The sequence below is a fragment of the Rhamphochromis longiceps genome, linkage group LG23, assembly GCF_057381845.1.
Source record: "Rhamphochromis longiceps isolate RC_006_pf linkage group LG23, R_longiceps_female_GT1.1, whole genome shotgun sequence".
NCBI lineage: Eukaryota > Metazoa > Chordata > Actinopteri > Cichliformes > Cichlidae > Rhamphochromis > Rhamphochromis longiceps.
Genome location: NC_140578.1, coordinates 9,199,407 through 9,214,285, shown reverse-complemented (window position 1 = coordinate 9,214,285; position 14,879 = coordinate 9,199,407). Strand labels below are relative to the sequence as shown.

The 14,879-nt window shown below is 39.7% G+C and overlaps 1 protein-coding gene across 1 annotated transcript; it reads left to right on the top strand.

Annotated features, from left to right (window-relative positions):
* The first annotated feature begins 225 nt into the window (after positions 1-225).
* Positions 226-14,222, top strand: LOC146641261 (protein sel-1 homolog 3). Its single transcript, XM_085399266.1, has 24 exons — positions 226-375; positions 569-1,094; positions 1,214-1,340; positions 1,829-1,950; positions 2,142-2,257; positions 2,525-2,574; positions 2,694-2,817; positions 4,947-5,085; positions 5,249-5,395; positions 5,492-5,697; positions 5,795-5,974; positions 8,861-8,983; positions 9,143-9,283; positions 9,401-9,463; positions 9,543-9,719; positions 9,808-9,935; positions 10,299-10,382; positions 10,494-10,575; positions 10,760-10,835; positions 10,923-11,044; positions 11,227-11,348; positions 13,190-13,304; positions 13,498-13,561; positions 13,762-14,222. Exons 1-24 carry the CDS (start codon positions 319-321, stop codon positions 13,977-13,979), a joined length of 3,309 nt encoding a protein of 1,102 aa, XP_085255392.1. The 5' UTR covers positions 226-318; the 3' UTR covers positions 13,980-14,222.
* The last annotated feature ends 657 nt before the right edge of the window (positions 14,223-14,879 follow it).

The following is a 14,879-nucleotide window of genomic DNA, read 5'->3' as shown; positions in this document are numbered from 1 at the left end:
TAAGTCAGCTCTGATGCTTCACTCTTATGGAAAGGTCCCAAATACAATCACTAATAAAGTGAATCAAACAACACTTTTATTACACATCAAGAGTAAATATAGCCGAGCCCTCGTGGGCGCTAGCCCTTTAAAAGCATGCTAATCACTGAACTTGAAACACCAGAATTTCAGGTAATGCTGCATTGCAATGGTACACCCATTGCACGGCTGTTTGGAAATGTTTTCTGGAAGTGTCAAACAGTGAGAGCCAATGTTACTTACCACTCTGAATGTCAAATTTGCTTGTGGTTTTTATTCAGTTTTAAACAACAACAAAAGATGAATGTGTTTCATGTCATCATTTTTGGACAGATTTTCACTGCTTCTGCTCTAATGGTAAGCAATTTTATTCCCTCACTTATTCTGCTCACAGGAGACTGCTCTCGTTTTTCGATATACACTACTACAAGCAGTTAGTAACTAACTGGTGATAAATTTTTCAAATTTGGTTGAGAGAATGAAACTTCATGCAAGTCTGTTTTCCCTTTATGTTCATTTAAGTGTATTTCTTTTCCTTCTCTTCACCCAGGGACAGTGTGCTTCACAAGTCATTTCAGCCCACAGCAGTGAGACCCCGCCTGACAATTTTATAGGGTTTGACACCGTCCCTGACAAAGTGGTAGATGGCTCGGTGGTCCGCGTGCGGTATCAGTGCTCTGGGCAATGTCAGCTTGCAGTTGAGGTGGTGGTGTCCACATTGCAGAAGACAGATTTAGTGGTCTTCAGGAGAAAATGGAAAAGCAGCAGACTCCGTGACTACAGGATCCACCAGGTGCTGCTTAGACTGCCTCCGTCCATTTCATATCAACGCGACTTTTTCAACAGGAACATTTTGGACACACAGAATGTGACAGTCCGTGGTTGGCTGGGCAGCTTTAAAAATGGCAGTGAACTCAGCACATACCACAGCTCCATGTTGAGGATTTATAAAGCGCTGCAGATAATTCCACCCTCTGAGCGGCCAAGTAAACCTCCCACTGGTTGCCCGTCATGGTCGGCTCAACTAATGTGGCAGATGACCAGCCACAGAATCCATCAGTGTCCACATGAATCAGGTTTGACCCTTAATCACATTGTCATTTCCTCTGCATGTCTCATCTTTATCTCCAAAGCTTTTAAAGAACACATGCAAGTGTTTGCAAATGGAGCCTTTCGCTGTTCTGTTTGATCCCAGACATAATCGATATGCTAAAGTTCCCTCTGGCAAGTACTGGTGAGCGCTTTGGAGTGATCCGCAGGTTCCAGCCTTTTATTGACAGAGCTCTAGAGAGAACCCGGCGTCACGCTGTGACACAGCCCAGGTTGGACTTCTAATTTACTTCATTTTAGCTGGAACTTATTTAGTATGAAGTTCAGCCACACAGCATGAAAAATCTCCAGCTGAGTTTCCAAATGTTGAATCAAAGGATTAAGTAAAACAGAGTGTTTGATATTATATGTTTCAAAGGTACTCTCCGGCCCATTTTCCTCAAATATAAAGTACATAATAGCTCTGCTTTGTGTTTATATCAGCAGAATGACAGGTCACAAGTCACTGATCATTTCCTTTTCAGTGCAGGCATCAGTTAGAACACACTCTACTTTTAGTTTTACTTCAGTGTCTTTTTAAATGACTTTACAAGCTTCACCAAGCCGCTTCACCAGAGCATATAAGCTTTTTACTTACGGTCAATGAAAGACAGCGAGGTCAGGCATTTTTAACAGACAGCGCCGCGTTTTAAATTCAACCTCATGCTTGAGTGGATGAAGAAATGATTTGTCAAATCATGTTTCATTGCTTGGCTTCCAGCGTCACCTTATCTGTGTGGATATACCTACTGAAATGGTGTCAGAAGAAGCTCTGTGGGATCATCCATCATGTCAATAGAAAAAATTTATATGACACAGTTCTGATGCAGCTTACGAACACAGGTGGGTCATGCCAGCTCATGTGTACACCTGATAGGGGATTACAAAGAGGTGTCACAACATGATTGTGAGTGAAGATTTGTGGTTTTTGCGCAGATGTGATTTATTAATATTGCTAGCACAAAAAATATGTATTAATAAGGAGCTTTGGATCTCCTGTGGTGAAATTCACGACTGTCATATGTGCCGTACAGGGAACATCATAATTCAGGCACGAAAGATAACTGGAGAAGATGAAGCATTTCAAGTCCAAGCAATGTTGCCTCTCTTGAAATGGATTAGATTAGACTATTACATACAGGACTCAGAGGTAAAACGCCAAAGAATGACTCTGGTGGTGGGATGAGGAATAAAAATCAAAATAATGCTCTGGCAACATCTTATAGTCATTCTTTTTCTGCTGGGTTTTCTTTGGACTTCTAGCTTTTGTTTCCCTTTGGAACAGCTGTAAGATCTTGAAAGATGGTTTATTTCCAGCTGGGAAACTCCAGGCGATTGCAGTGTGTACTGCAATTTGGAGTTGTTTAAAGCTGAGCAGGTTTTTCAGGACTCATGTATTGTTATGTTTGACTTTTAGGTGCTGCTGGAAACCACATGGGATGGTCAAACTCAGAAACATTTATACAAGTACGATTATGATTTTTGGTATAAAATAAGCAAAACACACTGTTGCCAAGTTTCTGGAAAATAAATATTGTTTGCTCAGTGATTGTGATTGCTGGTTTGAGTGGTATTAAATGTCATAGATTTCAGGACAGCATTCATTACGATGACACAGATGGATACTTTGTGATTGGAGGAGGCAGTTACTTACAAGGCATCCGTGGGTATTTTGGGCCTATCAGATACTACCGTTTTGGAACCAAACAGGTAAGTGTAAAGAGGTAAAATGTATTCATTTGCTTTGCTTTCTAGCACAGCCTCACTCTAAAACAGTGTATTATGATCTCAAGGTCATAAAGTATTAATGTTTCATGCCAAATTATGTCAGCAAACAGCCTGACCACGTGTAAGAGTACACAGGTAATGAAATGAGGCAGTGATAAAATCATATGCATTAGTGGACATTGTAGGTTTTTCCTTATTATCTGCCATATATATGCAGTTTTGGTAAGAATTTTACACACACCCATCATGCAGGTCATGATAATTTTTTAAAATTATTTTTTGAACTGTTCTTTTCTGGATTGGATTGATTGTACTGCAGTCATCTTTTAAAAAGTTTCAAAAATTGGGTACACAAGTTTGGATGCATTTTGGAGTTTTTCTAATCCACACAGGATCAAAATTATACATACCAGTTGAAATATATGCATACACCCCGACTAATATTTGATTAATTATTTGCTAAATGTCCTTTAATCGTTCATTTATTCATCCCTGGATAAGTCAAAGCAAATGGATGGGTGTATGGTTCTTCAGAAATTTGCACCTCCACTGGACTTTTGGTAGCCATCAAGAAGCTTCATTCTAATTCAAATGGGCAGAATTCCGGCTGGATATTTGCCTGCTCCTCTTGGCAGAGTTGGGAGAGTTCTTACAAATTGGTTGGTTTTACTGGCACAGATCAGGCTTGTAGGTGTAGCCCACAAATTTTCTATCAGGTTGAGGTCGGGGCTTTGGGAAAACCATTGCAGAAGCATATCCATTCCAAAACCAGTTCTGATGTGTGTTCGGGATCATTATTGGAATATCCAATTTTATACAAGTTTCAACTGTCTAGCTGTTTGAGCTAAACGTAATTTTTTTTGAGGTAGTTCTCCTTCTTCGTTATTCCATCCACTTTTTGCAGTGTATCAGTAACCAGCAGCATGATGCTAAATAAGTTCTGAGCTTTGGTAATCCAGCAAGTGCTGCCAAATAAATCATTTTATGCATGTAAGGATAAACTACTAGTTTTAGTAAATATTCTAAACAAGAATAAGAGATAGAACCTCCTGAACCACCTTTTAAAAGATCTAAATGAGTGTTTTGTATATGTGTGATTTTTTTACAACCATTACAGATATATTGTTCAATCATTCCAGCCTTGAAAAACAACAGTATTCATCACTAAAAGCCCCACATTACCATGACATTCATGCCCATGATGAGTGTAAACGTCTGACCACCATACTATTAGCAATGATGGAACTTTTAAACAATGATGGTTTTTGTGAAAATAATCCCTACAAGCCAAAGGTCAAGGCTTCAGGGAGGCCAAATCCCTCTGAACATTCATTTTCAGACAGTTTTTTCCTGCTTGTGAATCTTTATGATGTCATTGTCATCTGATATCTGTAATAGGGTCATCTCAAGCACAGTTCTCACTGTGAGCACAGAAACCCCACACACTTGCTGGTCAAGCCTCCAATCATATGAATCTAGACTAAAATGTGTATAAAGGGAGAGGAACTATAACGGCTTGTATTAGATAGTGGGTAAACCAAGAGGATGCACCAAGGGCCAGTAAAATATTGCTACGATTTTAGGCTGTGAATCAAGGAAAGATAAGAATAAAGAAACAAAACTGGAAAAGAGCACAGTAGTTACATTTTAAAGACAATTGTATCCTAAATATCTTAAACCCAAACCAAAATAGAACTAAACACGAGGGACATTGTTTGCTTAATCTTTTGCCCACTGATACAACATCACTTTATCACTATTTCAATTATAAATCAGTACAGATTAGATATTCTTAGATTACAGAGATGAAGATGCTGCAATAGCTTGAAGAGATGACACATTATTGCAACAACTGAGAAAAAAAACGTTAGCTTTTGATTGCGACTTTTTCCATTCTTGTACAAGTGGTGACGCATACATTTTTTCAAGGTGATGACATTTACCATTCAGGAGAAGACTGCAGTGAGTCTGGCACACCTCATATGACGGTATAAATACTCATGAGGCTGCGGTGATGTCATGATGACCATTAACTAGGCTTAATACTTCCTATTTCCTCTGTTTTATGCCTGTTAATGCTAATTTCAAATACAGATTTATTCATATCACAGATCAAAAACCAACTTCCCTCCATGCCAACATTAAATGAATTGCAGAGGATTCACCAAGAGTGTCAGGAAATAAGAGCATTTACAAAAGCTTTTATGCAAGAAGTGAATGAAAATTACCTCCTGTCGCCAGTAAGTAGAGGTAAAAAAATATTTTTTATATTTCATATAAAAGCCATGTTGCACCATTTTGGGTGGAGCGACCTTTAAGAGACCTAATATCAAGTGTGTCAATACACTGAAAGTGCACCCATTGAGTATGGAAAGAACGCTGTGAACAGGTTCCTTTTTTTGTTTCATTTCAGATGTCTGTACCCCCGACTTCTTAAGGCTGTTGGGTCAGTTTGCATCAAAAGAGAAAACATGCACACAAACATGGACGTTTGAAACACAGATAAAGTACAGCACTCTCTTTCAGCTCTTGCTAAGAAAGGAGGTGGAAATCAGAACAGGTAGATATTTTTTTATCTGGTTATAACCTCAATCACCATAAAATATCTGATTTATAGAGGATACATTATTTAATAAACACCTATCTGTTTCTGAAGGGTCTTTAAACTTGAAGGATCTCGGGAGCGTTTTGTTTGAGGAGACAGTCGGAACAATGTTCTCTGTGGATAAAGCACAAATGAAAATCACATCCCAATCAATGGCTGCGTTACAAGAATCCTCCTGCTTAGGAAATCACAGAGCATCTCTCTTATTGGCCACCATCCATCTCTCCGGCCTGGGACATTCAGTCAATTATGAGCAGGTACAGTCAGTGCCTTCGTTGTATCTTAATTACTATTTTATCGCACGTAAAGCAATTTGCATGTAACAGGTAATACTAACCCCCTTGCATTTTTCAGGGTCACGTCTATAGTTTGATTGGTGCCTTAGGTGATGACCGTTTTGCCCTGATGCATGCAGGGTACAAACACTTGATGGGAATTGATGGGTTTCCTAAAGACTTGGAAATGGCTTATAGCTACTATTCCAACATTGGAACGCAGACCTGTATCGACAGTTCCAGGATATATGAAAACAAGGTATGTTTAGATCATTAAGATCACTTCTGAATTTGTGTTTTTATTTGAATAACTAATAATAGCCTTGATAATAGAGGAGTTCGTGTAAGTTGAGAGTGGCGTTAGTTCATGCAGGGCATGAAGTCAAGCTGAGCCAACAGTTCAAACAGATTAGCTGATAGCAGCTGATTTTAATGCCAGCACACGTCAGAGAATCACTCAGCTGATAATCATCTGAACATTAGATAGCCAGATCTCTTGTAGGCTGTACTATAAATATTTTATTCCAGTAAATGATTAATCAAGCCTGGGATAATTAAAGTATATTTCAGTTTTATGCTGCTCTAGCTTGTCTGTTGCTGATACTGACTCTGTAAGCCACTTTGCAACCCTCCGCCTCATCCCTGCTCCTCCTTAACATAGTGTTACTTAATCAATATCAAGTGGTTATCTCTGTTGTCTGCTGCTTATCTGCTTACCTTTGCCTCTTCATTATACAACAGTATTACCGAAACAAAAATATAATTACATCTTTCATTTCAATTGTATTTATTTAACAGCAGCCTTAAGGTGCTTTCTGTTGTAAGGTAAAGACCCTACAAAGGAAACACCAACAATCATATGACCCTCTATGAGCAAGCGCTTTGGTGACAGTGGGAAGGAAAAACTCCCTTTTAACATTAAGAAACTAGGAGCGGCCATCTGCCACGACCAGTTGGGTTGAGGGGAGGGAGGTTGGGGTGAGGGGCTTATATATGGGGTGAGGGAATTTGTTACATGGGCTCATATAAGATATGCTATAACATACAGTTTGTTAAAGTATATTCAAAAAGCTAGATCTGCGTATTTATTTCCTTTAAAGTTTTTTTTAAAGAATAAGATGAAAAGATTGATACCTCTCTCATATCCGTGTATTGAATATGCAACTACAGCGAGCTTAGCTTAAAAACACACAAAGCGCAGTATGAAAAGAGCCATTCAGACACAAATGCATTCATACAAACATGCACGCATGCTGTGGAAATGACATTCTGCCTTCAGAATATGATAACAATGTGTCTGTTAGTCCAGCCATTTGTGAATGATTTAGCTGTGTTGATGAATGGAGGAACTGCACTTGAAAGATGAGGAGCGCACTATGAGAAAAGGCTACATCCGACTGATTTCCTGTTGATTCTTCGAGTATTTAAATAAGCATGCTTCTAATGAACAGAGGTACATGAAAACAGCAGAGAGACCTTACTGTCTATTCCAGCTTCAACAAGGCAGTGCACCTAGAAAACAACTGTAGCAAGCCTAGTAGTGATCATTTTTCCGTGGCATATTGACCGAGCTTTTTAAGAGCTGACAACAACCCCCTGAATCCAATCTTGATAAAAGCAACGAAAACCACCTCTCTTTCTTTTCGTGTTGTTTTGTCTCTTCTCGGTGGTGTGGGCTCAGCTTAAAGACAAAACAATGATGTCATGCACTTCTGTGCACCAATCAGGATTCAGCACTATTTAAATCTCAGTGTTGTGACTGTGCTGGGTTGTTAGCTTATGTTGCCTGTCAGTCAGGCTTGGGCAGACTTTGATTTGTTAACTTGAAAACAAAAAAAGGAAAAAGCTAGTTGCTAGTTTCTTTTGTTTTTAACCTTTGACTGTATCTTGAGATTATTTAAAGTGGCTATAAAAAAAAGTGTTGCACAATCTGGGTTCTCTGTCTCGGCTCTCATTGTTCAAGCTGCAGCATTCTACTGAAAAAGCTCTAAAAGGCCATTAAACTCGAGCTCACAAACACAGCGTCTTTAATTTTAATTCAAATTACAATTTTATCTTCCAGTGATTATGAAAATAAGATAATCAAGATGACAAGATTACACTTTTTTTTTCCAATTATACTGTGGCTTTTTCTTTCAACGCCACAACTTTTGTTTACTTTTGTAGCTCCCTAAATCCCCAATTCACTCTTTCTTTATATATTATTAACTTTACAATTACAGTTCAGTCAATAGACTGGTATAAAAGCCATTTCTAGTCTATTATTTTTCCACATAATCATGATTTGCCCGTTTTTAAGGTATACCTGTTAAACTGCTCAGTAACATAAATCAGCCAATTCTGTAATCAGTCAGTCAGAATCAACAACTGAATGCATTTAAGAATTTAGACATGGTTGAGACAGCCTACTGAATGAGAACAATCTGCTGTAAAATAGGGAAAAGTGCTGATTTAAGTGATGTTGAACGTGACATGGTTGCTAGTAGCAGATGGCTTGGTCTGAGTATTTCAGAAATTGCTGATCAACTGGGATTTTACCGCACAACCGTGTCTAAGGTTTACATGCTCCAAAAAGGGGTAAATGTTTCATATCTGGGTGTTAATACCTCGTTAATATCAGAGAACAGGGAAGACTGGCTAGAATGCTTCGAGCAGATTGGAAGGGAAAAGTAAGACACGTGCAAGGTATGCAGAAGACCTTCTCTGAACGCACAACACTGGTTGCCAGTCCTGTCAGCTAAGAACAGCAAACTGAGGCAACAGTTCACAAAGGCTCATCAAAAATGGACAATTTGAGGTTGGAAGCAATTTCTGTTGCCACATTTAGATGTTAGGATGAGAATTTGGTGTAAACATGAAAGCATGAACCTTATCCATCCTGCCTTGTATTGGTGTGTGATGATTTCTTGGCACACTTTGAGCCCCTTAGTACCAATTAAGTATCATTCAACCAGAACAACTTACCTGAGTATTGTTGCTGTCCATTTCCATCCATTTATTACCACAGTGTACCCGTCTTCTGATGGCTGGTAAATTAACCGCTGTAACTGTAGTAGTCAAATATAGTGACGGTAGCGTTTTTACTCATAGTGCTAGTATCACCAGTTGTTTACTATCATAACACATCTGTTTGTCTTTTCTAAAGCAACACTCAACTGAACATATCTATTTAAACAATGAAGAAGATTTAAACAGACTGACACATGAGACAAAAGATGATTTCCAGTATCTGAAATTCCAAGCAGAGAGAGGAGACATCGAATCTCAGGTATGTGAGCTACACGAAATCTTTTGACTTCTGACAAGATGAACTGTTGAAATATGTGCATGTGACCCGTTCAAATTCAGTCATACTTTAATTTCTCCTTCGTGGTCAATAGCACAGTCAGTGTTCAGAATAGGCTAATAAAAACTCCATTAACTTTAGAAACGCATGGGAACAATGCTGTACTGGGGACAAAATGGAGTCTCAAAGGACATAGTGAGTGCGGCGAAATGGATTGAGAGAAGTGCTATGCAAATGAAGGATCCCTCTGCGATGTACGACTACTCCATCCTCCTGATGAAGGTAGTGTAAGATAGTAAAAATGGCTATTTTACAATTGAATTGAACGATGTGTGCATGTGTGTGCGACGTCTGTGTTTTGACAGTTATCGATTCACTGATTGATGTTGATTCGTTCAGGGCCAGGGAGTGAAAAGAAACTACACCCGAGCTTTTCGGCTGCTGAGAAAAGCAGCAGCAATGGTGAGAGTGTACAAGTCAGTTGGTGTGTTTACAGTGTGTGAATTCGCTATGAATACCGGCGTCTGTTTCCTTGCTTTAGGGCTCAATTAATGCCTTGAATGGTTTAGGCTGGTATCATGGGACTGTACTGAAGGACCACAAAAATGCAGCGAAATACTTTGAACAAGCTGCTTTAAACGGGAGCGATGATGGGATGTTCAACCTGGGGATTTATCATCTCAGTGGGATGGACCCAGATAGACCCTGGAGAAATGAGGTTTGATTTCCACAACTTCAGAAATGGATTTTTATCCAGGTATGATCAACGAGCCAAACTGTGTTGTTTTTTTTTTAATGATCTGCAGAGTGCTGCTTTTGAGCAGTTTCTCAACGCGTCTCGGTTTGGTCATGTCACTGCATCAGTGGAAGCTGCTCGGTACCTTTCGATGGGAAGCCTGGAAGGGGTGTCTCAGGATATGAAGAGAGCTGTAATGTAAGGGGCTTTCATTAGCTTGTTGAAGAAAGCTTTGTTATGGGCTGTTGCACTGTAGCCTGCAGCTTAGTGGCATCTAATTTCAATGACAGTGGCTAATTCAAGGTCAGAACCCAGTATTTGCATATCTAAAAATAAGAGCCACTGTCACCGCATTATTGTCTGGCGCAGAGAGATTCTGCTTACCAATGTTCCTCTGGTATCTTATGAATTTAAAGAGGCTCCTCCTACAGCTGTTGATGCTTGTGTTTAGAATGACCTCAACAATTTGGAACTATTTTTAGATCACATTAAAATATTCTCTGTTTAGGTGGAGTTAATTATATCCCATAATACATCAGGTGTCCTTTAACCTCTATGCAGTCTGCTGAAAAAGGTCTGTGAGCGAAATGGACACCTTGGATTTATGATCAGAGAGGCTCTTCAGGCCTACCTCCAGGGCTCTTGGTAGGGAAACATTAATTTCAATTACTTTTCAAATGCCCGCATTTAATCATTGTCACTGCTCTTTATTATTGTCTTTGCTTCGTCACATTTGTTTCATTGTGTTTCCAACAGGCAGGAAGCCTTTGTGAAGTACCTTTTGGCAGCTCAAACTGGTCTGGTTTTGGCCCAAAGCAATGTTGCACACCTGTGCGAGGTGAGTGCATGCTCTTTCACCGGTTTAACCCATTATGACTACCCTAAAACAAAACACAGCCTGGGCTTTTCGTCATTATCCTGCAATCACGTGTGGAATTCTGATTGAAGCTGATGAACAAATTGCACATAATTCCTCTATTAAAATCATCATTGTCACTGTGCACTCGTTCTCCGAAATGCAGGAGCTGAATCTCGGTTATGAATGTCAGTGGAGATATCATAACTACTCTATATTAAACTATGACCCGCATCCTTTCGGTGAGTTTTTCTCATTTCATTTTGCTTTAAATCCATTTTCCCTGTCAATCTGGTCACTGAACAGAAAGTATTTATCTTCTTTTATAGCTCTACTGAAAATGGGAGACTACTACTACTACCATTCCCCCGGCACACAAGAGGACTCATTATCCTTGGCTGAGCAGGCCATATCAATGTATAGCAGAGCAGCACTAGCAGGCAGCCCTCAGGTGACAGATTTACTTCAGCTATAATCTCATCACCCTGTGATAAACTTAATTAAACTTCCACAGGCTCTGGCCCTCTGCAATAAAAGCAACAAACAGCATTGTATTGTGTTATTATTTAGATACTTTCTCGGTGAATAAGCCATCATTGCTGTTATGATTTTGTTTTTCATATTGGCTCACAGGGAATGTACAACTTGGTTGTTTTGGCACAAGAAGGCCACAGTCTTCCCCGGAGCATCCTCAGATTCGTTAATGTTTCGCATCACGATGATCTGGATATGGTGATGGAGAAGATCCTAAAAAGGTGCTTTTTAAAATTTAATCAGCTTTCACAACCACAGTGAATAATGATGGTCATTAATGGGATCTCTAGTACGTTGGTAAAACTTTGAAATACTGCCATTTGAACAATACTACAAAGGTTTAATATTCCTAATGTAAATTCTCAGGAAGCTTTGTAGTGGTACATTTTTTAAATTACTTTCTTGCCATGTGTGAGATAAAATGATAGTTACCACTCCTGTCTGTCTGCACTGCTAAATCCACCTTTCTTGTGGAGTTGTGCCGGCTTTGCTCATCTGTCTTTAGTTTGAGCTGAAGTTTTTGACAAAGGCAGTTAGCTAACAACAGTGGTTCCCACTTATCAGCCACAGCGTCAGAACCATCCATCCATCCATTTTCTTTTACTCATCCTGTTCAGGGTTGCAGGGGGGGCTGGAGACTGTCTCAGCTGTCAAAGGGCAACTTGCAGGGTACACCCTGGACAGGTCATCAGTCTGTCACAAGGCTAATAGAGAGAGACAACCCTTCACACTCACATTTACACTGACGGCCAATTAGAATCACCGATTAACCTAACATGCATGCCTTTGGACTGAAGTACCTGGAGAGAACTCACGCAAACACAGGAAGAAGATGCAAATGTCAAAATGCTAAATACTGCCTGCATCTCTCCATGATGCATAAGGTGTCATTTGGCTTTGGTGCCTTCACACATTAACAGACAGATAATCCTATTTTAGCAGTTTACAAAGTCCATTAAAAAAGGTTCGAGAGATGGCAGCGTCATTAGTCGCGGGCTTATCAGCCTGGGGGTTATGCCCATTTGCACTTACACACTTGCTGTTTCATTCAGTTTCCATTGCCTTTTACTTTCACATGCTTTTCAGGTTTAGGAAAAGATTGTAGTTAGGGTTAATATATACTTTAGACCCTTTTGGTTGATGACATGCTTTTGACATGTCTAGCAAGTGACACTCTGCAGCCAAAGGACATTGTTTGTGTAACTGAGACATGCCAGCTATTTTGCTATTTTTAAGTGTTCGAGGAGTGATAACCGACTGGTGCATCGCTCTGGTACAACTAAAACAGCTCTGATCTTTCAGAGGAACATGAGACCCCCGGGTTATCCTGCGGTGTCTTGCACCTGGGGGCTCAGGGGATGGGAGCTTGTTCCAGCACATCCAACAGATCCTCACTTGAATCGGAAACTGAGGAGTCTGGATCAAAGCAGTGAGGCAGGGCACACTGACAGGGAGGTCAGGGTCATCAGTACATAAAAAGAGGGATACACACTCCAGCTCCGAGACATTTTCCGGCAGAATTTATTATCTCAGTTCAACTCTTATTTAATACATGAGGTTTATTATGTAACCTCTTTTTCCATTCAATACACAAAATACACAGTGTATGCTTTAGGATATAGACACATTGTGATGGACAAGTTGCTATGAGCGTGCAATGTCCTTGGTGTCTCACTCAGATCCACCCCCTGTTTGTCATGTCTGCTTACAAAATAACAACATAGTGACAGCTAAAATGCTCATGGTGAGACTTCAAAAGAGAAGACCACAGCCCAGTAGGTGATGTTACAGTGATGCTGCAGTCTATCTTTTAATGAGAACTCTACGTCTGCAAAATGTTTAAACGAGTGGAATATTTCAAGCGAACTGCCATCCGCATTAATGCCAGGACACAAATTTTCCAATAACATGATTTTATATGATAACAGTTTTATTCATCTGTCAGTGGTTTGAATCTGCTCGTTCAATGTGGGCTTCTACTGCTATTTCTAAATAGGTATGAGGGCGTGTTATATTATATTTTTTATCTCATGTAACACAGTTTTCATGTTTATCTCCTAAGATGTGTAGACATGGAGGCTGAAGAGGCAGTGACACCCTGTTCTTTAGCTCTGCTTGGACTCCAGATGGGAAAAGCCTTGAGGAGAATGACTCAGAATGGTGCACAGCTCCTCTTGGTAAGCATAAGGCGATAAACTCATGCTGTGTGTAGTAAGGGGAAACATACCACACGCTGCACTCACAAACTACAGAATATTAACATCCTTCAGTTTTTGAAAAATGCAAAAATGTTAATTTTATCTTCATCATGAGTATGCCGTTTTGTTTTGTGAATGGAAATGTGAACTGCTTCTTTGTAATCCTTTGTAGGCATATGCATCTCTTCTTTCTGTCCTTATCTTTGCTGTTGTGGTGCCTTTGCAGAGCAGTCTTGGTAAGTATTTGTGTGGTTCACTACTGCGCTTAATTGCCAGTGGTTGCCACAAGATGGTGCAGTTTCATTATACATTGCTTTACACTACCCATTTTTATGATTTGCAAATTTGCAAATAATCTATATACTGTCAGTGTCATGTTTGCTGCTGGAAGTGTCTTTACAACCATTCATCCTCCCTCTTTTGTAAATTAACACAGGGAACAGAAATCCTACAAATGGACTAAGGGCAAGGAATGGCGGCGTCGTGAACAGGGAGCAAGATGGCACCATGGGAAGAACCTACAGAGGGGCATGGAATCTAAGGCTTACCATGAATGGGGAGCAGTGGTTGCGACAGATCAGCGATTTGGCCGTGACTGCGTCTGGCGTGTGCCTGTGTGCTTTCTGGACCACACTCCTCTATCATCTTTTATGACATAAGATACCAAGAAGAGTGATCCCATAGCCACAGCAAAAGCCTCAGACGCTACATATTGTAAGAGCACACATTTAGCAGATGAGTTACAGAACTATTCGTGTGACACATTTGTGTTTTGGAGGCTTGTGACAGGAAGGGAGAAGGAAAAGAAGGTCAGGTTGTGAGCAAGCTGCTTTGGTTGAGTTAATAATTTTTCTCCTGTAATCATTTTTTTTGTTTTATTTGTGGAAAATAAAATGCTTACCATACAATCTGAATCTAGAGATGTTTTTATTATTTATAATAAAAAACATAAATGTGACAGTTCTTTATATATATATATATATATATATATATATATATATATATATATATATATATATATATATGTGTGTATGTATATATATGTATATGTATATATATGTATATGTATATGTATGTATATGTATGTATGTATATGTATATGTGTATGTATATGTATGTATATATATATGTATGTATATGTGTATATGTATATGTGCATGTGTGTATATATATATATATATATATATATATAGCAGCTGGATAGCGTAGTGGTTAGACTACACGCCTTTGGAACAGAGGATCGCAAGTTCGATGGGGCGTCTGTATCCAGTAAGGGTCCTAAGGCTAGACCCCCTATGCTAAGCAAGCCTACCGCAGACATGAGCGAGACAGATAAATATGAAGGCATGCCGGCTCGGACGTCGCCCGGATCAACAAGGTCCGCGTCAGGTGTTGAGGAACCAGGGCACCCTGACGAAAAGTGGGCTACTGGAACAAGAAGGCATCGGTGGGCAAGGGACGAAAACAGGGCGTTGTTGGAATGCTACTACGCAAGTAACCCCGGCGGAAGGGGCTACATGAATAGGATGAGGGACCTATGGATTCTTCGATACC

What these genes read in the sequence shown, in the direction of transcription:
- LOC146641261 (XM_085399266.1), top strand. Translation starts at nt 319, where the DNA reads ATGAATGTGTTTCATGTCATCATTTTTGGACAGATTTTCACTGCTTCT. An exon ending in GATGCAGCTTACGAACACAG is followed by an intron (nt 1,951 to 2,141) that starts GTGGGTCATGCC and finishes TGTGCCGTACAG; the next exon opens with GGAACATCATAATTCAGGCA. An exon ending in CCTGTCGCCAGTAAGTAGAG is followed by an intron (nt 5,086 to 5,248) that starts GTAAAAAAATAT and finishes GTTTCATTTCAG; the next exon opens with ATGTCTGTACCCCCGACTTC.